Below are 24,964 nucleotides of genomic sequence, written 5' to 3'. Positions count from 1 at the left end.
GGGACAGATAGAGGAGCAGATGTCCACCTAGGAATCTCAGGGCTCATTCATTGTCCCCAACCAGGCATCTCCACCGCCTATCTTTAAAGCTCTGCGCCAGAGGACTGGGTCCGAGGACGCCGGGAGCAGGCGGCAAGAGTTGAGCCCCCAGGTTATGGAGTGGCACCGAGACAATGACCACAGGGAAGCGGAAACTCGGGTGCTCAAGGTAGTCCCGGAGAGCTGCGCGGCGGTGGGGGGAGGCCGAGACCACTCCCTCCTACTTCCCCGACGTTATTTCCTGGGAGGAGTCGGCGTTCGCTGGCGGGAGCGGTGGTTCCCGGACCCGGCTCGCGAGTCCGCGGTACCGGGCGGGTGGTCCCTGCGGGCGCGCCGGGGCCGCTCCCCCGCCGTGAGCCGTGGCCCTAGGACCGCGGCGAGCCTGGTACGACCTCTAAAGGCGTCCGCGAGCGCACTTACGCGTCGGCTCGTTGGTCTAGGGGTATGATTCTCGCTTCGGGTGCGAGAGGTCCCGGGTTCAAATCCCGGACGAGCCCGGCTTCGGTTTTGGCGCGAAAAGCGAGTGCCGCCGGGGCCTGGCGAGCGGGAACGGCGCCCGGCGTGCAGGCGGATCTGCGACCCCGCCAAGCGAGCGGAGAGCCTGGAACGGGTGCGCTGGGAGCTCTTTTGTTCTGTTCGCACACCCGGCGGCCGTGGGGAGCTCGCGGGGCACAGCCGGTCCAGGCCGGGGAGCGCAGGGCCGCGTGCGGACCTGGGCCAGCCCCGCTCATTCCTGCGCGGTGCCGAGACTGGCGCGGCGGCTGGGGTCGTGCGTGACGTGGGGTGGACCCGCGTGGGGGCGGAACCTGTCGGAAGTCGGGTCTCCGCGGCCTCGCAGGCGGTCGGCTTCCCGAGTCGCTCAGTCGCCGTCAGGAGCTCTCGCAAGGTTTGTCCCAGCGGCCGGAGGGAGCAAAGCCCCGGCCCAGGGCGCGCTGGGCACCAGATCCTCGAGTCGCAGAGCGTGCTCTTCAGCTCCTTCCTCGTTAGTATAGTGGTGAGTATCCCCGCCTGTCACGCGGGAGACCGGGGTTCGATTCCCCGACGGGGAGAAGCGTGTCGCCTTTTGCCCTTTTCTTCCTATAACAAATCCCACTTGCAACCAAGCAACCGTCCTGGGCTGTGGGGTGATTTTTTTTTTTTTTTTTTTTAAATAAGAGGAAGGAAAGGGAAGGAAGAAGGTAAAAGATAGTGGGTCCTCACTCGTTCTAAAAGCTCGGCGCGCAGCCCTCTGTGGTGGCCAGAGGATCCCGGCAGACCCCTGATCCCGGAGAGGGCGGCGAAAAGTTCAAAAATTGGAGGCTATTGCGTTGGCCGGGAATCGAACCCGGGTCAACTGCTTGGAAGGCAGCTATGCTCACCACTATACCACCAACGCCCGCTGGCCAACCTTGCCTCCGATGCTAGAACTTCCGAACGTGCGCAGGCGCAGGGCCTGCGAGAAGCCCCCTCCGAGCTCGAGCGCAGGACGCACGTCAACGAAGCCGCGACCGAGGCGGCAGGTGACACGCAGCCTACAGATGAGAAACCGAAGTTCAGAGGACCTATGTGAAGGGGCTCTCGGAGTCACTGGGAGAGCCTCGGTTATATCTAAGATTGTCTGGGGGGCCAGGACTGCCGCGACACCGCGTTGGCTTTGTCACCCCCAGAAACAAGTCCCAAACGCACAGATCGCTTCTCTGTTGGGCGAACCCCATGTGTCGCAAGGGTGAAGAAGTGAGCCTTGCGCCAAGCGCGCCTGAGCACATCTACCCACAGTAGGAGCTTTGATTCCTAGGTGTTCACTCCCGGCTCTCGAAAGGACGCCGACAGAACCTTCGGGGCCGGCCCTGAGGCTGTGGCTCCGCCCCTTATCGCTGACGATCGATCTGTTCACGAGATCCGTGCAGCCCCCGGCTCGGGGAGGCCTCGTGGCGCAACGGTAGCGCGTCTGACTCCAGATCAGAAGGTTGCGTGTTCAAATCACGTCGGGGTCACGAAAGCTTGCAATTTTAGATATATGTTGATATTTTTCGGAGAAAGAAAGGGGGGGAAAAAAAGGTTTGTTTCTACGTATGAAAAAAATACAAACCTCAGCGTTCCTGTGATTTTGCTTTTCCCAAAGCGTATGGATTTTCTCCTAAAATACAAATGTTGGAACGTCTATTGCAGCTTTCCGGTAGTGATCCTTTTAATCTCAGATATCTTAGGTATCCCAACACAAACTGTTCACGGGGAGCTGCTAGTTCTTGTTCAGAAAAATGTACTTGGAACAATAAAGATTCTTTATTGGAAGGGATGTAGCAAGAATTGATAATTATTATAAGTAACAATTAATGAATTAAAGAGATGTTTTCCAGGGGCGCCTGGGTGGCTTAGTTGGTTGGGCCTGCGACTTGAGCTCAGGTCATGATCTCCTGGTTTGTGAGTTGGAGCCACACTAGGGAATCTGTGCTGACAGCTCAGAGCCTGAATCCTGCTTCAGATTCTGTCTGCCCCTCCCCTGCTCATGCTCTGTCTCTCTCTGTCTCTCAATAATAAACATTAAAAAAAAAGAGAGAGGTGTTCTCCAGACTTCTCAATGGTGACTAGAAGCTTGGAGCCGCCTGCATTTTTGCTGCTTCTGGTCTATTGGGGGACCAAAGAAATACAGGCCAGCCACTCTATAAGCCTTGTCTTTCCCAGCAGGCAATTCTTCCTGGACATCTCTTTCCTTAACCGTGTGTTTGTTTGAAAGTACCAGACCTGGGCTGGGCCAGCTCTGCACCCCGCACAGGGCAGACACCTGCACGATGTTGGGCCCTCCCTGTCTGCTCCGCTCCCTGTCTGCTCTCCCGGTTCAGTGAACTGCTTTTAATTCGTAAAGAACATCTTGCTCTCATCCACTGGGGCCAGGTGATGCCTTAGTCATAATGATAGCTGACACTGAGGGCTTGCTGTGGGCCAGCCACGGAGCCAAGCGCTTTAGAGACCTTTCCTCAATTAATCCTGATAGCCAGCTTGCAAGGCTGTATAACCATGCCCACCTTAGAGCTGACACTCAGCAGGATTGAACCGTTTGCCAAGCAACACAGATTGCAAGTGGTGGGCTCAGAGGCAAACGCGTAATGCCCAAGCCCACGGGCTTTCTTCTGCATGGTGTTCCCTAAGAGCCCCCCTGAGGAGTGACCAGGTAAGGTTAGTGGCCCCAGGGGAAGGGAGGATGACCTCGGAGTGTGGTTTATGGTGCAGAAGAGCCCTGGGATTAGGGATGGGATGTTTGTAGTCTAGAGACCAAATCCAGTCCACAGACATGTTTGGTGACTGATTTGACAACATTGACAGCTCAGTCAATTTCACACGTAAATCTAGATTCCTAGCTTCTCTTGAAAATTCAAAAGATCCGTCCACACCTGGGGGCTACGCTTTCACATAGTAACAATCCACTAGAGCCGAGTCTTGCCTCGTGTTTCAGACATGCCTTCCCCCTTTGACACACTCCCCATCACAGAAGCTGAGGTCAATCATACACCAACCTAGGGATGATCCAAAAAACCTGGGATTCGGAAAAAGCCTGGATTTTTTGGCAGAAACAGGACAGTGAGTTCCCACGCTGACCCCTTTTGCTTCAGATACATAGCACTGATAGATAAAATATAAAATATAGAGAACTAAAAGGCCATAGAAAGGCTTACAAATGAACAATTCAGTAGTCCAAATTCAAAACCTTGAACTGGCCTGATGAAATGGGATCCTGAATGGGGACAGAGAGGGAAGCCAGAGCCTCAGCGCTATCCTTGTATCAGAAAAGGAGGCTGTAAAACAAACCACCAACTCCCTGCCTGGAACCACAGGCCCGAAAGGGCAGGAGGACTCAGATGTGGCTCAAGACCAGAAACATGTCCAACTTTCCCTCTCCCCCCGTGATTGCATTTGAGATACCCTCAATATCACAGTAAGGCAGGAGCCCCCAGATAGCATGATAAGAACTGATTTTTTGACTGGGAGCGAGGAGGTAACAGCAATGGCCAGATTGTAGGTCAGGGAGCAATGTGTGACATGAAGAGAGAGAGAGAAAACAACAAAATGAAACACTCTTCTGGCCCAGACGACGTTGCAAACCCAAATCCCAAAACGTATGAAGAAGCATAAGTGGAACAGAGACAAAAATTGGAAGATATGAAAATAAGTCTATGGGGCAGTCCGGCAGAGAATTTAAAGTAAGTGTGACTGGGATATGTAAAAAGATAAATAACAAAATCAAATCATGAGACAAAAAGACAAAGATTCAATAAAGGCATATGGATAGGCAACTAACCAATTAGAAATCTCACACATGGATGACAGATGTAATAAAAGAAATCTAGGTAGGGGTGCCTGGCTGGCTCAGTCGGTTAAGCCTCCGACTCTAGGTTTCGGCTCAGGTCATGATCTCGTGGTTTCCTGAGTTCAAGGTCCACATTGGGCTCTGCACTGACAGTGCAGAGCCTGCTTGGAATTCTCTCTCCCTCTCTCTCTGCCCCTCCCTACTCACACTGTCTCTGTCTCTCTTAAAATAAATAAACTTAAAAAAAAAGTCTATCTTACATCTTAAACTGGGAACAGCCTGAGAGAGATTTAGCTATTAAAAAAAAAATAGAACTCAAGAATTTACCCAAAACACAGCACAGAACAGAGGGACGAGAAATTTCAAAAGCATGAAAAAACAAGCTAACTGATGTGGAAGATAGATTTAGAAGCTCTGATTACCTCCAGAGGAGTTTCAGAAAAAAGACAATAGAAAATAGTAAAGAAACAGTGTACATAGACTTAATTATTACATTTTTGCACTGAAGCTTCACCTGGATGCCTTTTTTTTTTAAATTCTTTTTTTAACATTTATTTATTTTTGAGACAGAGAGAGACAAAGCATGAATGGGGGAGGGTCAGAGAGAGGGAGACACAGAATCCAAAACAGGCTCCACGCTCTGAGCCGTCAGCACAGAGCCCCACGCGGGGCTCGAACTCACGGACCACGAGATCATGACCTGAGCTGAAGTCGGCCGCTCAACCGACTGAGCCACCCAGGCGCCCCATGGGTGCCTTTTATTTCACACACACACACACACACACACACACACACACACACACATCAGAAGCAAACAGGGAAAAATTGGTTAAGATTGAAATAATTAAATAGTAGTTATGCAATTGCTTTAAAAAGTATTCCTGTGGGAATGCAAGCTGGTGCAGCCACTCTGGAAAACAGTATGGAGTTTCCTCAAAAAACTAAAAGCAGAACTACCCTACGACCTGGCAATTGCACCACTAGGCATTTATCCACGGGATACAGGGGTGCTGTTTCGAAGGGACACATGCACCCCCATGTTTCTAGCAGCCCTATTGACAACAGCCAAAGTATGGAAAGAGCCCAAATGTCCATCGATGGATGAATAGATAAAGAAGTTGTGGTATATATATACAATGGAGTATTATTCGGCAATCAAAAAGAAGGAAATCTTGCCATTTGCAACTACGTGGATGGAACTGGAGGGTATTACGCTACGTGAAATTAGTCAGAGAAAGACAAAAATCATAGGACTTCATTCATATGAGAACTTTAAGAGACAAAACAGATGAACATAAGGGAAGGGAAACAAAAATAATATAAAAACAAGGAGGGGGACAAAACAGAAGAGACTCATAAATATGGAGAACAAACTGAGGGTTACTGGAGGGTGTGGGAGGGAGGATGCGCTAAATGGGGGAGGGGCATTAAGGAATCTACTCCTGAAATCATTGTTGCACCATATGCTAATTAATTTGGATGTAAATTTAAAAAAATAAAAAATTAAATTAAAAAAATAAAATAAGATAAAATCATAGCAGATAGCATGCAAAATAAAAGCTCATTTAAAGATCAGTTTTAGGGTTATCTGGGTGGCTCAGTTGGTTGGGCGTCCAACTTTGGGTCTGGTCATGGTCTCACAGCTTGTGCATTCAAGCCCTGCATCCAGCTTTGCGCTGACTCTGTGGAGACAGCTTAGGATTTGCTCTCTCCCTCTGTCTCTGCCCCTCCCCTTCTCTCTCTCTCTCTCTCTCTCTCTCTCTCTCTCTCTCTCTCTCCCCCTCAAAAATAAACATTAAAAAATAATAATAAAGATCAATTTTACTTCTTGGTGTGAAAAAAAAAGTATTCCTGGTATTTGAAGTATTTTGTAATCTTTTTTTTCCATATTTTTTTTGGTGGTAAAATACACTTACCATAAAATTTACCATCTTAACCATTTAAATGTGTACAACTCAGAGGGTTGTAGTATGGTTACACAGTTGTTCACCAATCACCACGATGTGATTACGGAATGTTTCCTTTTTTTATTATTTTTCATTTTTTTAAGTCTATTTGAGAGAAAGAAAGCACAAGTTGGGGAGGGGCAGAGAGAGAGGGTAGTGGAGAGAGAGAATCCCAAGCAGGCTCTGCATGGTTGGTGGAGAGCCCGATGTGGGGCTCGAACTCTTGAACTGTGAAATCTTGAGCCTAAGTCCCCCACTTAACTGACTGAGCCACCCAGGCACCCCCAGAACATTTTCATCACTCTGAAAAGAAACCCCTGTAGCCATTGGCCATCCCTCCCCATTTCCCCCGCCCCCTTGGGAGTATTGGCCAGGCCCCCCCCCCCCAAACCAGCCCCTTCCAGATCCTTCTGAGTCTACTCCTCATTCCTGAAAGAGGCTTATTGGTTGATACTGAGAATGTCAAAGAAATTGACATTTCTTTGGGAGATATTCCATTATGAGAAATACAAGGGACTAACATCTATGCATCCCGAGCATTATAGTATCCCAGCCATTCTGCCCTGAACACATCCTGTCCCTTTGGAACACGATCCAATCCTGCCCCTTCCCAGTCTTGGGAAAATACGCCCCAGCAAGGAGGTCACTGACAACTCCCCCTCACTGACCTCTCCAGAAGCTCTGGGGTAAACAACAGGGATTTTGTTCACTAACTTGAACAGGCAGCTGATGGTTGCCTAGCCGACAGAACAGATAGTTTTTGTTTTGTTTTGTGGTTTATGAATAATGCAAATCCCGGTCCTGTGCTGGCCCCGTCAAATATTCCTGAAAGGCCAAATATCTTCTGGCAAAATGTGCGAGTGGGAATTTAAAGACCGTGGAGGGACGGGGACACTGTATGGGATCGATCAGGCATATCCCACCCTTGCACTGCGTCTCCTGACACATTCCGCAAACATCTCCCTTCGCTAGGTCATGAGGAATAAAGTAGACTGCAGGTGATAGAATTTTCACAAAGCTTTTCATTAGCTAGTCTCTCTAGGCCAAGTACGTTGATGAAGTCACTACAGTTGAGGTGGGCTCTCTCCCTGATCTCGGGAAGCGGGGTTAAGCTGACCCTAAGTAAAAACAATCCACCTCCAGAAGCAAAATTATTTTCTCACCAATGGCAGAGGGGTGCCCTTGGTTGCCAAATCTCTGGAGATACCTCATCACACACAGATCTCTGAACGTTTGTATTAATCATGGGCTCCCCAGAATGAAATTGCAAGCCACTGTGGCACACAGCTATTTCTACCCCCCACCCCTTGGTGTTTTCACTGTAGTGGCTACGAGAGATACTCACTTTACCAGGATCCTTTGCAGTAGTCATGTGACACAGTTTTGGCCAAGGAGAAATCTATTGGGTACTTCTGGAAAGGCTTCTGCTTATCCTGATAAAAGGGGCGCAGACCATTGGCCGCCATCTTGCAATCATAAGGAACATGTGAAGAGAATCACAGAAAGGCAATCCAGATCTCTAACAAAACAGCTACGTACTTGCTGACTTCTTGCTACGCAGGAGAAAATAGATCCCTATTGTTTGTGCCATTGCTAACTGGGCCTTCTGTAACTTGCAGCCAAAAGCATTAGGAAATGATCGAGAAACCCATAAGCACTTCTTGGATTTACATTTGGCTGAATTATATGAAACTGGTGTTTTTGTAGGTCAAATGATTGACTCTCAACAGTTTCGCGTCACTTATTCAAACTCTATGACTAAGAACCCTTGAGGCTGGGTCTGTAGATGTGTGTCCGTGAGTATTCTTTTGACCCCAAATAACCAAACCCTCAAGTCAATGCATTAGGGAAAGTGCAGAATAGGCGTCCAGAGGCTCAACAACATCATCAAAGTCTTGGGTTCTTCCCAGGCCTCTCTTCTGCCTTCTACGAGGTCAAGCTTCATTCTCAGGCTGCTTCCTTCAGGAGTACCACCAGCAGCAAGGTGTGTTTTGTGGAGAAAAGGAGTTCTGCCCAGCATTCTGGACAAGAATCCTAAAAGTCCCATAACTGGCTCACTTGGGTCACATGCTTATCCCCCAAACCATGACCATGATTCTGGTCGTGGTGTAAATCGATCAGCATCCAATCCTGGATTTGCGATGGTGTCAGCTTCCCTCTCGGATCCACAACATTCTAGCTGCCTTCTGGAAGTGGGAATGGCTAGGAGAATGGACACTGGCTAGATAACCACGTTGTCCACAAGAGGTCTCCGCCAAGTTGGAGATTAGGAGTTGGCAGAAACAGAAACCACTAGAGTGGAATCCGTAGACACTTGGTTGTTTCCATACCTGGGCTATTATAAATAATGCTCAGTGAACATGGGAACACAGATATTTTTTTGAATTTCGCCTTCCTTTTCTTTGGATAAATACTCAGAGGTAGAATTGCCAGGCCCTACGGTAGTCCTATCTTTAAGTTTTTGATGACTCCGTGCTGTTTTCCACAGTGGCTGCACCAGTTTACATGCCTACCAACCGTGCACAAGGGCTCCCTTTTCTCACATCCTCACCAGTGCTTGTTACGTCCCGTCTTTTGGATGATAACTATTCGAACAGGTGTGAAGCTATGTCTCATTGTGGTTTTGATTTGCATTTCCTTGATGATTAATGATGTCTAATGATGTCAGGCATCTTTCTCGTCTTTCTTGGCCATCCATATGTCTTCTTTGGAGAAACGTCTATTCTGATCTTCAGCCCGTTTTTATTTTTTTTAATTTTTTTTTTAACGTTTATTTATTTTTGAGACAGAGAGAGCCAGAGCATGAACGGGGGAGGGTCAGAGAGAGGGAGACACAGAATCTGAAACAGGCTCCAGGCTCTGAGCTGTCAGCACAGAGGCCGCCGTGGGGCTCGAACTCACGGACCGCGAGATCATGACCTGAGCCGAAGTCGGCCGCTCAACCGACTGAGCCACCCAGGCGCCCCATTCAGCCCGTTTTTAAATCAGGTTGTTTTTTGCTGTTAAAAAGTTGCGTGAGTTCATTAGGTATTGGGGGTATCCGCCCCTTACCAGGTATACGCTTTGCAAATATTTTTTCCCATTCACCACCTTGCCTTTTCGTTTGTCGACGGTTTCCTTTGCAGAGGCCTTCAGTTTGCTGAAGTCACGCTTGTTTGTTTTTGCTCTTGCTTTTGACTGTGTTGTCAGAGTTAAAAAAAAAATAATAATTATTGCCAAGACCTATGTCAAGAAACCTACAGCCTGTGTTTTCTTATAGGAGTCTTATGGTTTCAGGTCTTACGTTCCAGTCTTTAATTAATCACTTTTCAGTTCATTTTTGTGTGTAGTGTAAGAAAGTGATCCAGTTTCGTTCTTTTGCTTGTGTACCTGTCCAGTTTCCCCAGCACCATTTATTGAGGAGACCGCCCTTTCCCCATTGTGTATTCTTGGCAACTTTTTCATAAATTAATTAACCATGTATGTGTGAGTTTATTGCTGGGCTCTCTGCTCAGTCCCATTGATCTATGTGGCGGTGTTTATGCCAATACCTCGCTGTGTGAATTACTGTAGCTTTGTAATACAGCCTGAAATCTGGGAGCGTGATGTCTGTCACTAGCTTTGTTCTCTCTCCATTGCTTTGGCTAGTTGGATTCTTTGGCAGTTCCATACAAATTTGATACTGTTGGGTTTTTTTTTCTACTTCTGTAGAATATGTAACTGGAATTTTGATGGAGGTTGCATGGAATCTGTAGATTGTAGAGGGGGGAACAAGGGAGTTTGCTTCACAAACGGCGCTGGCATAATGAACTCCCCGTGTGTCCGAAACAAAGACCCTGGTCCCTACATACAGAAGGATACATCCCAGATACATTAAAATTTTAAATTAAAGGAAAAAGATACGAGATCTTTTGACTCCCGGACAAGGTAAACTTTGCTCAGCCAGAACCCCAGCGATATTCCGCCCCTAACTTTGGGCCCCACCCGCGACGTCACGCGGTGTCCAGCCAATGAGAATTGGGCATGGATAGCGCGCTCAGCCAATGGGGCCACGGCGGGAGATTTGAAAGGGCCTCAGCGGGGGGAGGGCCTGGCAGGTTCAGTCGTTTGCCCGGGGCCCGGAAGGTGGCCGTGCTCGGGCTCCAGGTGAGCCGACTCCCTTTCGCGGGTCTTGCGCTGGGAGAGGCCAGGCGATCGGGCAGGTCGGGGGTCCGTTGGGCGGGCCCGCGCGCACCCGTGGGGCTGCTGGGAGCTCCAGGGTAGAGGGAGGGTCCCGAACTGGCGGTGCGCAGGGAGAGGGCGGGGGCGGCGAGACCGGCACCCCAGTGCGCCCCGATGAGCCAGCGAGCTGACCTGCTCCGTGTCACCGGCCCCAGGCCTGCGCTTCCGGCTAGATCGGTCCGATCCCTCCCTCTCTCGCTCCCCCTTTTTTTTCTGCTTCCTACAGCCCTGTTTCCCTCGTCTGCCCAGCTCTCCTCCCCCCTTTCCCTCCCAGGATGGCCCAGAAGGAGAACGCCTACCCCTGGCCCTACGGCCGGCAGACGGTAAGGGCTGTCCCACTTCCCCTCCCCCCACCCGCATGGAGAGTTCCTGCCTGGGGATTTGAGGTCCCGCGGGGGCCGGGGGCGGGGCGGAATCCTCCAAATCGCCCTCGGTTTTGCTCCGACGTCTGGGTCCCAAGAGTTTGGTAGCTGGAACCCGGTCCGGTCATTTGCAACTACATCCTATCAGGCGCTGCCAACTTGAATCTGACCAGCCTGCGAGGACCCTCTACAGGGTTGAGCCTCCTTGTCACGTATAAATGCTATCTCGGCCGAGCAGACAGGTTCCGTGGTTCCCAACCCTTATCCCGAAATAATAGGCTAAGTAGGAAATAGACTCTGAACGGGTTTATGTAAGTTTAAAATTTGTTGCAACATTCAAGACCTCCAGGACCTCATCTAAGCCTTATTAGACTGAGCTTTTTAGGGAGAGTGAGGGTGCCTCTGCCGATCCTTGAATTGGGGGCATTTGTTACCTGCCCTCTACTGCCCGCTGGGATGGGAGCTGGTGTGAATGAGCGTGGGGTTGCAGATGGACCGGACTGTAGAGGTTGGACAGTTTCGTGCCTGAGAATGTGGTGTGGGCCAGGGCCGAAGAGGTGAAATGTTCGGTGTTGGGGTGACTGTGTCCTTTAAAAAAAAAATTTTTTTTTAATGTTTATTTTTGAGGAAGAGAGAGAGAGTGCATGAGCAGGGGAGGGGGCAGAGAAAGAGAGAGAGACACACACACAGAATCCGAAGCAGGCCTGAGGGTCGGAGCTGTCAGCACCGAGCCCAATGCGGGGCTCGAACTCAGGAACCGTGAGATCATGACCCGAGCTGAAGTCGGATGCTTAACCGACAGAGCCATGGCGCCCCAAGTCCTTTGCTTCTTATCTCAGGCCACCTTAGGTTGCTTATTAAGGACCCATTTTATGGGCTTCCGGGTGGCTCAGTCGGTGGACCATCTGACTCTTCATTTCCGTTCAGGTCATGCTGTCACGGTTCGTGGGATCGAGCTCCGCTTTGGGCTCTGCGCTGACAATGGAGAGCCTGATTGGGATTCTCTCTCTCCCTATCTCTCTGCCCCTCCCCTGCTCTCTCTCTCAAAATAAATAAGCATAAAAAAAAAAAAAAAGAACCTATTTTAATACAGAGCGATGAGCGGAGCTTTGGGAGTTTTGAGCAAAACTGTGGTCTCAGTGTTCCTCTTTGAACAGGTGGGTGGCTGGGTGACCCTCAGCAAGTACTGAAATGCTGCTGGTAGCACATTCCAAGCGGGTCCCTGGAACAAAGGCACCCTCAGAGCTCCCCCTGCTCCTTCTCAGACTCAGCCTGGCCTGAACACCCTGCCCCAGAGGGTCCTCCGGAAGGAGCCTGCCACCCCATCCGCGCTTGTCCTCATGAGCCGCTCCAACACCCAGCCCACAGGTAACCGGGACCCGGGAGAGGATTGAGCTGGGCGGACCAGGGTCTAGGGGGTGGGTGCGGGGATGAAGATATCAAAGGAGGGCCTCAACTCCCCTGTCGTTTGCTTAGCCGCCCCCGGCCAGAAGGTGGTAGAGAACAGCAGTGGGACCCCCAACTTCTCCATGTGAGTACCCAAGCCTTGGGGTGGCGGGGGAGGAGACAGGACAGCGAATAGGTAGGAAACGAGAGAGGTAGCCGCTCGGGGCAGGAGCGCCTGGTCCCTCCTCGACTCCCTCCGGAGGGAAACAGGGCTCAGGGAGTCCCCACCTCGGGGGACTGCCCGGCCGTCACTCGGCTGCCTTCCTCCCACTTCAAAGCAGGCGATCCTTCACCATCGATGACTTTGAGATTGGGCGTCCTCTGGGCAAAGGCAAGTTTGGCAACGTGTACCTGGCTCGGGAGAAGAAAAGCCATTTCATCGTGGCGCTCAAGGTCCTATTCAAGTCTCAGATAGAAAAGGAGGGTGTGGAGCACCAGCTTCGCAGGGAGATCGAAATCCAGGCCCATCTGCAGTACGAGCCCCTGTGCGCCGACCCAAGCCCCTCCCTGCTCCTCCCTCCGCTCCCCTTTCACCCCCCTCCCTCCCCCCCTCCCCATCCAGACTGCCTCTTCCGCTGCCACTTAGCGCCCCGGAGCTCCCACTCCCGAATGGGACCCCGGTTTGCCCCACGTGGCACTGTTGTCTTTCCCATTTCCTTCTGCCAGGATGCAACCTGAGTCCTCCCTTCCCTCCTCCAGGCATCCCAACATCTTGCGTCTCTACAACTATTTCTACGACCGCCGAAGGATCTACTTGATTCTGGAGTATGCCCCCCGGGGCGAGCTCTACAAGGAGCTGCAGAAGAGCCGCACTTTTGACGAGCAGCGAACAGCCACGGTCAGGGCGGGTGGGCGCCTGGGGCACCGGCAGGGGCCCGAGGCTGGGGGCCCGCTGCTTGTAGCTTGAGGTCCAGCCTTGTCTGACATCCTGTCATTGCCCCCCCACCCCCACCCCCCAGATCATGGAGGAGCTGGCAGACGCTCTGATGTACTGCCACGGGAAGAAGGTGATTCACAGAGACATAAAGCCAGAGAATCTGCTCTTGGGGCTCCAGGGAGAGCTGAAGATCGCCGACTTTGGCTGGTCTGTGCATGCCCCCTCCCTGAGGTATGGTGGGCCAGGAGCCCTGCCCTAGGGGTGAATGGCTGGGGCGGTCAAAATAATACCACTCCAGAGCTCCTTACCTAGACACATGTGGGTTTGTCATCCTGTCCGTAGAGACACAGCAATATCTTTCCAAGAATAGGTGACCCACAATTTTGTTGCCCAGATTTCCTGCTGAATATGTTGGGACCCTCTTGCCATGTTGCTGAGGATGTTCCCACATCATCTGTAATGGCTCCATAGTATCGCACGATAGAGATGGAACCTGATTTATTTCAGCAGGGCCATGCTTCCTGGACTTTTGACATGTCCCCAGTTCTCCCTTCACCCCCAGTTTTTACTTTACTTCTAAGATGAGCGTTGCCCTTAGATCTGATTATTTCCAGGCACATCCCCCTGTGTGCCATTCTACCTCTATTTTTTTCGTAATGCTTATTTATTTATTTTTGAGGTGTGGGGGGAGGGAGAGGCAGAGAGAGAGAGAGGGAGACACAGAGTCCGAAGCAGGCTCCAGGCTCCGAGCTGTCAGCACAGAGCCTGACGCGGGGCTCGAACCCACGAACCGCGGGATCACGACCTGAGCCCAAGTCGGACGCTTAACCGACTGAGCCACCCAGGCGCCCCACTCTGGGGTGTACCTAGTCCTGCCCCCAGGGCCCTGTCAGAGTCTGGTTGAGACACCCCGCTGGCGCATGCTGGGGGTCGCTTGGCTGTCTGTCGAATGGCGGGGAAAAGAGAGGCCATCTTTATCTGGGGTCTCTTCCCCCTCCCCAATCCACCCAGGAGGAAGACGATGTGCGGCACCTTGGACTACCTGCCTCCAGAAATGATTGAAGGGCGCACGCACAACGAGAAAGTGGATCTGTGGTGCATCGGGGTCCTTTGCTATGAGCTGCTGGTGGGAAACCCGCCCTTCGAGAGCGCTTCACACAATGAGACCTATCGGCGCATCGTCAAGGTAGGAGGGTGGGCCCCGGTGCCTGGCGGGGGCTTCGCGCAGAGGCCAGGGGCCGGCAGGGGCTGGGCCCTAGGTCATTGTCCAAGTGAACTGGGTGGTCAGGGATAAACCTACGGGGGCCCTTCTTCCTCTCCTTCTGCAGGTAGACCTCAAGTTCCCCCCCTCCGTGCCCACGGGAGCCCAGGACCTCATCTCCAAGCTGCTCAAGCATAACCCCTCCGAACGGCTGCCCTTGGCCCAGGTCTCGGCCCACCCTTGGGTCCGGGCCCACTCTCGGAGGGTGCTGCCTCCCTCCGCCCTTCAGTCTGTTCCGTGACTTGTCCCTGTCATTCATTCGGTTGTGTCTGTCTGTATGCCTGTATCTGTGTATTTGGAAGGAGGGGTACCCGGCCTGTTCCTCTGTCTGTCTTCTACCTCCTTTTTATTTAATAAAGGCTGAAGCTTTTTATACAGAAGCATTTATATGGAAGCTTTTTATAGGGACGAGTTTAGACTTTCACAGGTAGAGACTGCTGTGGGGGGAGTTTCCCCTAGAGGGAGGGGATGGGGGCCAGGCAGGCACTGCACCGATGTCCCCAGCCAGCAGCCACCCCCGTCATTTCTTCCTCTGCTCTGGCCCCCAGGGCCTGGCCGCTGGGGCCTCAGATCCCCTCTGCTGCCCCTGAACATCACTTGCCTCTCCCCTCCTCCTCTTCTCTCAAATGCTGCCCCTCTAAGCCTTTCCTTCTGGTTCAGTCTCCACCAACCTAGGAGCAACTGAACGTTGCTGTCCCTTAGAAGTTGTCTTTGTTTCGCCGCTCAAATCTGGTACAGGAGGGATAAGGAAACGGACACACAGAGAGGCTACGTGGTCCACCGGAAGTCACAAGGGTCGTGATGGGGGAGCCCACTTTTAACGTCCGTATTCGTGAACGCCATGCTACAATGGTGTACTGATCCCTTTCCACAGCGCACACATTTATTTTCTGTGCATCTATAGATGCAGGAACAGGAACAGGAACTCAGTGCTTACTGCTACCATGTAGGTCTAGGGGGAAAAAAGGTTCTTTCTTTATCAGATTAAGGAAGGGTTTGGTTTTTTGGTCTCCCGAACAGGTGTTGACTTTCATCAAATGCTTTTTCTGCCTCTGTTGGTTATTTGCTCTTTTGATCAAGGCCAAGTATGTGAATAAATTTCCTTTTTTATACTTCGTGTAGTTAAAAAAATTGGTTTTTAAAAATCAGTGTTCTTATTTCGGGGGCACCTGGGTGGCTCAGTCGGGTGAGTGGCCGACATTGGCTCAGGTCATGATCTCATGGTTTGTGAGTTCGAGCCCCGTGTCAGGCTCTTGGCTGTCAGTGCAGAACCTGCTTTGGATCCTCTGTCTCTCTCTTGCTCTCTGCCCCTCCTCTGCTCTCTCTCTCTCTCTCTCTCTCAAAATTAAACATTTTGAAAAATAAATAAAATTATCGAATGATGTATAAGGCCTTTTTTTTTTAATTTCTAGTTTCTCTCCCTTTAAATTTTTTTAATGTTTATTTTTGAGAGAGAGAGAGAGAGAGAGAGAGAGCACGAGTGGGGGAGGGACAAAGAGAGAGAGGGAGACACAGAATCCAAAGCAGGCTTCACACACTGGGAGACTGTGACCTGAGCTGCAGTCAGACGCTTAACTGACTGAGCCACCCAGGCGCCCCTCTCCCTTTTCTTCTCTGCCAACCCCACCCTTCCTACCACCAGTGAAACCTGCCAGCCCACCTTCCTGACAAACGTGGCTCCTTTCACGCTAGTTCATCCCACCTCCTAGCTGTTCTGCCTGTTTCTATTCCCGGCGCGTTTCCCACATGGGAAGTTAGCATACTTGGAATAAAATCCAAACTCGTTCCTCAACAAGGTCATCTACCGATTTTCAACCCTGCCTACATGCCTTAGGATCACCTGGAGGGGCTTACAAAGAAAACAAAAACGCTCACACATCAGCCTAACAAACTCAGGTTGAAGTGCCCTCGGTGGAGACCCAGACATCCATCTGTTTTACGAGTCTGAGTTGAGGGGTGCCTGGGCGGCTCAGTCGGGTAAGCATCCAACCCTCAATTTCGGCGCAGGAGATGACCTCACGTTTTCATGCGTTCCAGCCCCATGTTGGGCTCTGCACTGACCCTGTGTGGAGACTGCTTGGGATTCTCTCTCTCTCTCTCTCTCTCTCTCTCTCTCTCTCTCTCTTCCCCTCCCCCAGCTCCTGCTCTCACTGCCTCTTTCAGAATAAATAAACTAAAAAATCACCAAAAGCCCGAGTTGAAAACGACTCCAAGCTCATCTCCCAACTGCCCTCCCCCTTCCATCAGTCATTAATTGATTGATGGCCTCCTGGCTGTTCCTTGGGCATTGCCAAGTTTGTTTCCACCTCCAGGCCTTTGCCCTTGCTCTTGCCTCTGTCTAGAATGCCACCCCGCAGCCTCCTTTGAGTAACGGGAACAATCTGTGTCATGACCTTTGGTCAGTGACGTTTGCTTTTCCAAGAGGCACCCTCTCCTTATTCATGAAAATTCCACCTGTCCCCGCGAGAGCCGCCCCCTTATCCAAATGATGGGAGAATAGGGCAAGTCTATATCCCGCATAACGCTACATTCCACCCCTCAGCCCACTCGACAAACACCCTACTTGACAAACCCTACAAAGAACACAAGGGCCTGTGTCCGGGGGTGTCCTGGGGGGCGACAGCTGTCCTAGTTGATGTTGTTTTAAGTAAAGCTATCCTTACGCCGACTCCAGCTGATCTTGGAACATTTGTTCTCTCTGCGCACTTGCTGATCGATCACCTTACCTTTCCACTGAACAGACGACGACAGAAAAATGACAAGCCACCCCCCTCTTCTTTTGGCGGGGGAGGATCTGGTGTCTTCCTGGTCTGCATTTCTGTGGGTGGTGCGGGCACTGGCGAGACCAATAAGAAGTGATCCGCTCCCTTCACCGTGGGGGGAGCTCTATGGAGGAACGAGCTTTCGTTTCTTGCCAGCACCCCTGAGTTCTAGTTCTTTCTCCACTGTTTTTTTAGTCATGTGACCTTGGCCGTGTTGTTCAATCTTTATGAGCATTTAAGATGGAAATAACAATCCTACCTTGCTTATAACAGTCTGTTCTCAAGTGCAGGCGTAACTAGATTTAAAAATCTAGCCTCGAGCGCATGGGTGGCTCAGTCAGTTAAGCACCGGGCTCTTGGTTTCGGTTGGGGTCACGATCTCGCGGTTTGTGGGTTCGAGCCCTGCATGGGGCTCTGTGCTGACCGTGTGGAGCCTGCTTCGGATTCTCTCTCTATCTCTCCCTCTCTGCCTCTCCCCTGCTGGCTCTCTCAAAGTCCCACACGCTGGCTGCATCCCAAGGCAGTGGCTTTCTACGTTTGGAATAGGTTGAAGAGAAAGGCCACGTTTCCTCAGGGTCCCTGTACCTTAGTGAGCTCTGCAGAGGTCCAAACCCTGTCTGGTCTTATCTGTGGCATCACACTTTCTACCCAGATTTATATATTGTGCGCCTCAGTTGATCACGTGAATGAATGAGACTAGCAGCTGGGAAAGCTGTATGAGTGTCACACACTGTCTCCTAATGATGTGGCTTGAAACAGAACTGGGTGGTATTGATCCGACTGACCAACTGACCTCTAATACCACGAAACTAGTTCCTGAGATAACCGGATGTGTGGCAGACATTCTGTGCCCACGGGGACAGCTGAGGTCGACACAGATTGGCAGTAATCTGTCCCGAAGCACAGAGTGAGAAGTTTCTCGGGGCTACGTGGGTAGGGAATCGGCTGGTTGAGATCTGGAGGGACTATCAATGGACACCCAGAAAGACCGTCAACCCCCAAAGCAGCAGCCCGTGATACATACCCGCAGAGAACGTCACAGAGAAAACTGAGGTAAAATCCGGGGATCCAATCAGATGCAGAGAATGTGGATACAGAATAATGTACAAGAAAAGGACTAAAAGATTGGTTATTTTTGAGGCTCGATGAAATATAAAATTCAGAGGATTATCTTGGTTTGTATTTGGATCTGCTGTTAATGTTGCATAACTTTCGATTAGTGTGTTTATCTTTATGAGTACGACTACATACACGTGATTTCATTTTATTTTACTTTTTACATGGTTTCATTTTAAAATGAAAAAAAAAAAAAAAAAAGATTGACAGAGGGGTGCCTGGGTGGCTCAGTCAGTTAAGCATCCGACTTTGGCTCAGGTCATGATCAAACAGTTCATGAGTTCAAGCCCCGCGAGGCTCTGTGCTGATGCCTGGAGCTTGCCTTGGATTCTGTGTCCCCCTCTCTCTCTGTTCCTCCCTCTCTCACACTCTGTTTCTCTCTCTCTCAAAAATAAATAAACATTAAAAAATTAAAAAATAAAAATCTTTTGAAAAAGATTAACAGAGAACGATAGAACATAAAGATGGAAAGAACCAGGGTCCTCGGTGGTTTTGTGGAGTTACTGAATTTACCGACCCTGGAATCCTCAGCCACCTTCCTGTTTATATATCTTTGGCTGATTTGCTTGTAAGATCAAGGGCTATTAACAATTTGTCATACACTTGGCCAATATTTTTTTCCCTGTCTGCAATTCGTCTTTTAATGTAGTTTATTGGGTGGTTTTCTATCTTGGAATTTTCTAGTATTATATTGTCAAGTCTTGTCATCTGTTTCCTTTATGGTATCTGACTTTTGGTCTTACTTTAAAAAGCCTTCACTGGGGGTGCCTGGGAGGTGCACTCGGTTGAGCATCGGATTCTTGATCTCGGCTGGGGTCATGATCTTACGGTTCGTGAGTTCAAGCCCTGCTTGAACTCAGTGCTGATGGTGTGGAGCCTGCTTGGGATTCTCTCTCCCTCCCTCTCTCTCTGCCCCTCCCCTGCTCGTTTTCTCACTTTCTATCAAAATAAATGAATAAACTGAAAAAAAAAATGGACGTGAGCTGGATTTGGCCCATGGGCCATACCTCGCTGGCCCCTAATGTACATCCTGTGGATGCTCCCCCACGGCCCCTGCCCTCTCCCCCATTGTGTTAGCGGCCAGGTTTGGAGGCAACTGACCTGCCCTCCTAGCTCTAGGTGGGCATAATGTGGTGTGAGATGCCTGGAGAAGACAGGAAGAGGGAACCAAATCAGCTGGCATCCTGGACTTCCCAGACTCTAGAAGTGTCAGACATAATGTTTGTTGTATAAGACGCCTGGATTATGGCATTTTGTTATAGGAGCCCAAAGAGACTAGTACAACCTCTGAAGAATGACAAACAACATAGCCATGTTGCCACCATGAGGAAGCGAACTTAGAATAAAGCTGCCCCCAGAGACTGAAACCAGGTCCTTCGTGACATCTTTAGCCCATTGGATTCAGGCTTCTCTGATGCACACTCTGTCTTGAGACCATTATTTCACGACGCAGCACAGTCCCCTTCTTTTAATGTTGTTGTTGGTTCAATTTGTATTTTTTTCTATCACTTGCTGAATAAAGAACCCCTGCCTGATGAGGGGTAAAGGGAAGACGGGGGTGGGTGGGTGGGGGGTGGCGGTAACAGTCCCAGAGAGGGGGAAGAAGCTTAGAGTAGACCATTGGGCTGATGGTTTATTAATCAGGCCTCTGGGTGCAATTGACAGAAACACATCTTGAATGTGCTCAAGTCACAAAGGGGAAATTAATGGTTTGGGGTCATTTACTGAATACATCTTTATGAAGCACCTACCATATGCTGGGCACCGTGCTAAGCACTGAGGATACAGATCAAAACAGACAAAATAACCTTACCCTCACGGAGCTTACATGAGCAAATAAACACAGAGTGTGTTAGATGGCAATAAGGGCTATACACAAAAGGAAGGGAAGGGAAATAGGGAGTTGCTGTGGAAAGTGACTGCAGTTTTAAACAGGTGGTCAGGGAGTTATTTGAATAAGGGTGGTATTTGAATAAGGAAGGAGGTTGAAATTTTCCAAGAAAGGAAGGAAGGAAGGAAGGAAGAGAAAAAAGAAAAGGAAAGGAAGGGAAAGGAAAGGAAAGGAAAGGAAAGGAAAGGAAAGGAAAGAAAAAGCAAGACCAAGTGTAGATCCCTGAGGCAGTGTCAGAGCAACAGTGAGGACGTCAGCATTTTGGCTCCGGCAAGACCAGCGGAGGGAAGAGAAGGAAGAGTTGGGATCAGAATGGTATCAGGGCTCCGATCTTCATGCTGAGCCATTCATTTATTAAATATTTTACCTCGTGGCAAAATCACACACCATCCTCCAAGCAGAGAGATGCTCATACGTGGAGGGAGCCGGAGACAGCGAACAGTGTCAGAAGCACAGGAAAGCCCGTAAGCCTGCTTCGTTGTCCATCGGGAGTCGCTCTGGCCAGTTCCTGTGCCAGGGCTGTGAGCCGAGGATGATGCAACGGACCATCCGAGTTCTGCTGAGGATTCTGGTTTCATCCCTCCTGATGGACCAAGCGTGGTTCAATCCCGATGGTCCAAGCAGGACAGACTCTTCTCGTCCCCCACAAACTCTCTAAGGGGTCGCATCTCTGGTGCCCACTCGGTGGGTCAGCTAAGCAACAAATGTGGGCGTGACAGTTGTGGGTGGAAAGAGTCTGAGCCGGGCCCCGGAGGACTCGCGTATTTTGGAACCTTGATCTTTAAGATTTGCCCCGCCTCCTCTCGAAGGGGCGGAGCGACGAGGGCAGCTGTCACCGCCTTCGCACCACCCGGCCGGCTCTCACGTGGGTTGGGCCGCTCAGTAACAGCTCTCCTTCCGGGACTTCCTGGTCGCCGCGACCAATCAGAGTGCTCTTCCTGTCCTGACCATTGTCAGCCGGCTGCCAATCGCGCGCCTCTACCAACGCCCCTTAAAGGCGCCGCCGACGCCGCCTGAGCCGGGGCTGATCAGTTTCTCGGTTCCTGCCCCCAACTGCGGCATGGAGTCGTCCCAGGGGCGGCCTGGGCCCGAGGCGGACCTCCCGGCTGTAGGGGAGCAGCAAGCCGTGATCTTCGGCGGCGGGCCGGGCCGAACCCCCTCTGAGCCGCCCTCAGGCCTCCCGGCGTCTGGGCAGGAAGAGGCCGAGAACGTTGAGGGCGCGAGCCGCCACCCCGGGGCGTCCCCGAAGACTTCCAGCCGCGGCGCCGTCCACCGGGCCGAGCGGGAGGCTCGGGACGACGAGCCCGGCCGCGGAGGGACGCGGTCCGGGCCGGGTAGCCGCCGGGGGGCGCCGGGCCCTGAGCCCGACCCCCACGGGTCCTCCCGGCTGAAGGACCCGGAGCCACCGGAGGACGAGCTTGCATCCGAGAACGGCTGCCGTCGAGGGAGCCCGGGAGGCAGCGGGATGGAGGTGGAGCCGCAGGAGGAAGACGAGGAGGCGGCGGCGGCGGCTGGCAGGGCTGGCCGCTCGTTCTCCAGCCGCCTTCAGGACAGCCGCAGCCTGGACGGGCTGAGCGGGGCGTGCGGCGGTACCGGGTCCGCAGGGGGTGCCGAGCCCGGCGCGGGCGGCGGGCGCCGCGCCACCATCTCCAGCCCCCTGGAGCTCGAAGGCACCGTGAGCCGCCATGGCGACCTCACCCACTTCGTCGCCAACAACCTGCAGCTCAAGATTCGTCTGAGCGGCGCCCCTCAGCCCCCGCCCCCTGCCCCTGCGCGGCCCTGCGCGGCGCCCGCACCGACTCCAGCCATTCCTCCCATCGACCCCGACGTGCTGCGGGACCTGGAGCGGCTGAGTCGGGAGCTGGGCGGCAGGGTGGACCGTCTGCTGCGCGGGCTGGGTGGCGCGGTGCAGGAGCTGACAGCGCTGAGCGTGGGCTGCATCCAGACCTACCGCGACGCCGTGGACTCCCTAGGCGAAGCCGTGGACATGAGCATCAAGGGCATGTACACCCTGCTGGCCCGCTGTGAGGAGCTGGAGCGGGCGCTGCAGCCAGTCCAGGGGCTGGCGCGCCAAGTCCGGGATATCCGACGCACCCTGGAGGTGTTGGAGGCCCTGTGCAAGTGACCGGGAGGGCAGGACAGGGCTGGCCAAGCCGGGGCCCAGCAGGATCCTAAGGACTCAAGGAGCCCTGGTGGGAACTGCCCGCCGAGGGGAGGCCTATATACTGGAGGCTCTTCCAGATGCATTTAGCAGGCCTGCGACCACTCGCTGGGCCTTATTCAGGTGTATGTGGGGAAGTTCGGAAGCCTTCCCCGGTGGGAGGGGACGATGCTCTGCTTCTATTAAGTTGGCCATCTGTAGCTACCTTGTTCTCAACTCTCTTCTCCAGCTAGAGCACCGTCTCTGGGAACCCAGGGCTTTAGGTCTCGGCTTGGGAGACGTGACTGCCATATGTGGTCCAGAAAGGAGAACAGAGGAGGCCCCAGCCCCCACTGTGGCCACCCTGATTCCCGTGGTCACATCTCAGGTGCCAGGGGCTGTGGGAGGTTGAGTGGTCCTTGGCCACACACCGTGCAGACAAGGATGCACATCCGCAGATGGGTAACCCCCTGCTTCTGCCCTCTGGCCCCCTACCATCCCACCTCCCCAGCCAGACCCGGGGTGGAGCTAGACGGAATGCATTGCATGGTAGAGGGGGGTGAGGTGGGAGGGGTCTCGCTGCTCTCAGGGTTCAGGCAGAATTGTTGCTGGTTTTGAAGCCCACCTATTGTGGAGTGTTCTAATCAGCTTTGGCTTTCTGAGTTTTTGTGGAATTAAAGTCCTGCTGCTAAGGCTCAGGTGTGTTTGTGTGGGCTCGCAGGGGTGATAAGCTGAAGGAACGGGGATGAGGGTCGGTCTTTTTCACGGAGCTCTCCTGGCAGATGCTGGGAGAGGGGCGGGGGGCCCAGGCTACCTGGGCAAGGCTATGGCTCCTGCTCTTAGGCAGCCCTGCCATCTGAGGAGATGTGCAAGACACAGACATGGGCTTAAAGATCCATTAAAGCAGAAACACAAGCAGGGTGGCCCACTATCTGTCAGGGTCCTCTTAAATCTTGAAGCGGGATCTTAGATCTGTAGGGAAGGGGTCCTCTTAGATCTTGAAGCGGACAGGCAAGGACTGGGTGACCGGAAACACCTGTTACCTCCATTCCTGACCCCGTTTCCCACATGCTGCTGCTCAGTGTCCTATTTGCCCCAACCTCTCCAAGCCTTCTGTTCACAGTTCGTATAGTAAGATCCCGGAGCCCCCAGGTTACGGGCAGGAGAGTTACAAATAGAGATATAAGAAAAAACTCCAGTTTTATGAAACTTTCCTCCTCCCCCGCCCCCGAGGCAATAGCGTCTTGGATTGAATCTCAATACGTTTCTATTTTGGGTGTGAAAAGTTCTGGGATTCAAAACGTTGCTCTGCAAACCTTCCCCGGTAACAAGAAATTACCAGTACGAAGTTTTACGGAGAGGGGAGAAAAGGAAAAAGAGAGGAACCGCTTCTGGCCCGTACGGGGATCGAACCCGCGACCTTGGCGTTATTAGCACCACGCTCTAACCAACTGAGCTAACCGGCCAGCTGGTGCCAGCGCCTCAAACTGGAACCATGTAGAATTCATCTTGTTGGTCCGTCCTGTCTGTAGGAAAATTTGAAAATGGGTAGGATCATTTGGGGGGACGTGAAAACGATATTAACAGAATCACCAGGCACTCCGGGAAGCGACAGCAAGGCGCAGTACGGGTGACGGGTAAACACAGACGCCACTCCCTGCTCGGCTGCAGGTCGGGATGTGCGTAGGGAGCCCGCGATGGACAGCGCGCACCTAGTGGTGTCCGCGATCCCAACCAGAAACGTCAGAGGCGGAAAGCGCCGCCCGAAGCCTCCCGGTGGACTCCCGGGCAGACGGTGGTGGACCTGGGAGGGTGGGGAGTGGGGGGTGGAATTGCACAGGCAGGATGTCCTGAGACACCTTGCAAAAGCAGTAGGCTGTGGAGGCACCGCTGGGATTCGAACCCAGGATCTCCTGTTTACTAGACAGGCGCTTTAACCAACTAAGCCACGGCGCCCACCGTCCGGTACCTGGCACCTTCTTTCCTTGGCCAGGTCAGCTCCACGGCAGGTGCGCGACAGGTTCGTGGCAGGTGCCTAGACGCCCCTTGGCACCAACCTCTGGCTGTTCTGTTAAACGGAGTAGAAGGGACGAAAACCAAGGCTGAGGACAAACGAACAAGCCGCAGGGGTGACGTGGAAATTGAGTCGGGGCGGGTAGGAGGTAACAAGAGAAATTCTTGAGATTACAAAACTGAACCCTGGCTGCGACAGCCGCACGCCGACGAGGATGGGATTCGAACCCACGCGTGCAGAGCACAATGGATTAGCAGTCCATCGCCTTAACCACTCGGCCACCTCGTCTGCGAGGTAGCGGCTTCCGCTCTTCTCTCTGGGGCCTGAACTCGTCCTCCCGCGCGCGGGGCCCACCCACGTGGCCGGGGGAGCGCGCGCCCGGGGAACCGGCGCAGCCCCGCGAGCACGACTCACAGGGCGACCGCCAGCCGAACGACCTTCTCTCCCGCGCGCCGAACCGAGGGCCCCGCCGCGCGCGCCCGTCCGCCGGAGCCCGGCCACGCGCCCAGGCTCTCGGTCCCCGGATCTGCGCGCACGAGCCCGCGAGATCTGGGCTCCCCCGACGGGGCGGCTCGGGACTGGGCGCCAGGAGCCCTCCTCTCCCGGCCCCCACGAGGTGCCGCTTCAG

At 52.5% G+C, this 24,964-nt stretch overlaps 2 protein-coding genes, 7 non-coding genes and 1 pseudogene across 13 annotated transcripts; 6 read left to right on the top strand and 4 right to left on the bottom strand.

Annotated features, from left to right (window-relative positions):
- The first annotated feature begins 285 nt into the window (after positions 1 to 285).
- AURKB (aurora kinase B) lies at positions 286 to 14,793 on the top strand. Of its 5 annotated transcripts, none has more exons than XM_060647340.3 (9): positions 10,287 to 10,392; positions 10,694 to 10,790; positions 12,095 to 12,197; positions 12,306 to 12,360; positions 12,554 to 12,748; positions 12,975 to 13,113; positions 13,235 to 13,383; positions 14,164 to 14,338; positions 14,481 to 14,793. In XM_060647340.3, the coding sequence occupies exons 2-9, from the start codon at positions 10,743 to 10,745 to the stop codon at positions 14,652 to 14,654; spliced, it is 1,038 nt and encodes a 345-aa protein (XP_060503323.2). In that variant the 5' UTR covers positions 10,287 to 10,392; positions 10,694 to 10,742; the 3' UTR covers positions 14,655 to 14,793. The 5 variants fall into 5 exon arrangements, with proteins under 5 accessions (XP_060503329.1, XP_060503323.2, XP_060503326.2 ...); XM_060647343.3 differs by having other exon boundaries at positions 10,288 to 10,392; positions 12,557 to 12,748; XM_060647341.3 differs by having other exon boundaries at positions 10,301 to 10,392; positions 10,717 to 10,790.
- On the top strand, positions 465 to 536 carry TRNAP-CGG (transfer RNA proline (anticodon CGG)). The gene has a single exon. It is a non-coding gene; the product is annotated as a tRNA-Pro (tRNA).
- On the top strand, positions 1,017 to 1,088 carry TRNAD-GUC (transfer RNA aspartic acid (anticodon GUC)). The gene has a single exon. It is a non-coding gene; the product is annotated as a tRNA-Asp (tRNA).
- Positions 1,343 to 1,414, bottom strand: TRNAG-UCC (transfer RNA glycine (anticodon UCC)). Its single transcript has one exon. It is a non-coding gene; the product is annotated as a tRNA-Gly (tRNA).
- On the top strand, positions 1,941 to 2,012 carry TRNAW-CCA (transfer RNA tryptophan (anticodon CCA)). Its single transcript has one exon. It is a non-coding gene; the product is annotated as a tRNA-Trp (tRNA).
- A 3,272-nt stretch (positions 14,794 to 18,065) lies between the features above and the next one.
- LOC132688651 (DNA-directed RNA polymerases I, II, and III subunit RPABC4 pseudogene) lies at positions 18,066 to 19,318 on the top strand (annotated as a pseudogene).
- Positions 19,319 to 21,191: 1,873 nt separating this feature from the next.
- BORCS6 (BLOC-1 related complex subunit 6) lies at positions 21,192 to 23,017 on the top strand. Its single transcript, XM_060647348.2, has one exon. It carries the CDS (start codon positions 21,243 to 21,245, stop codon positions 22,305 to 22,307), a length of 1,065 nt encoding a protein of 354 aa, XP_060503331.2. The 5' UTR covers positions 21,192 to 21,242; the 3' UTR covers positions 22,308 to 23,017.
- Positions 23,018 to 23,714: 697 nt separating this feature from the next.
- TRNAI-AAU (transfer RNA isoleucine (anticodon AAU)) lies at positions 23,715 to 23,788 on the bottom strand. Its single transcript has one exon. It is a non-coding gene; the product is annotated as a tRNA-Ile (tRNA).
- A 416-nt stretch (positions 23,789 to 24,204) lies between these two features.
- Positions 24,205 to 24,278, bottom strand: TRNAT-AGU (transfer RNA threonine (anticodon AGU)). Its single transcript has one exon. It is a non-coding gene; the product is annotated as a tRNA-Thr (tRNA).
- Positions 24,279 to 24,542: 264 nt separating this feature from the next.
- On the bottom strand, positions 24,543 to 24,624 carry TRNAS-GCU (transfer RNA serine (anticodon GCU)). Its single transcript has one exon. It is a non-coding gene; the product is annotated as a tRNA-Ser (tRNA).
- Between the last annotated feature and the right edge of the window lie 340 nt (positions 24,625 to 24,964).

Source organism: Panthera onca, chromosome E1 (genome assembly GCF_046562875.1).
Source record: "Panthera onca isolate mPanOnc1 chromosome E1, mPanOnc1 haplotype 2, whole genome shotgun sequence".
Taxonomy (NCBI): domain Eukaryota; kingdom Metazoa; phylum Chordata; class Mammalia; order Carnivora; family Felidae; genus Panthera; species Panthera onca.
This window is presented reverse-complemented; position numbering and strand designations above follow the sequence as displayed.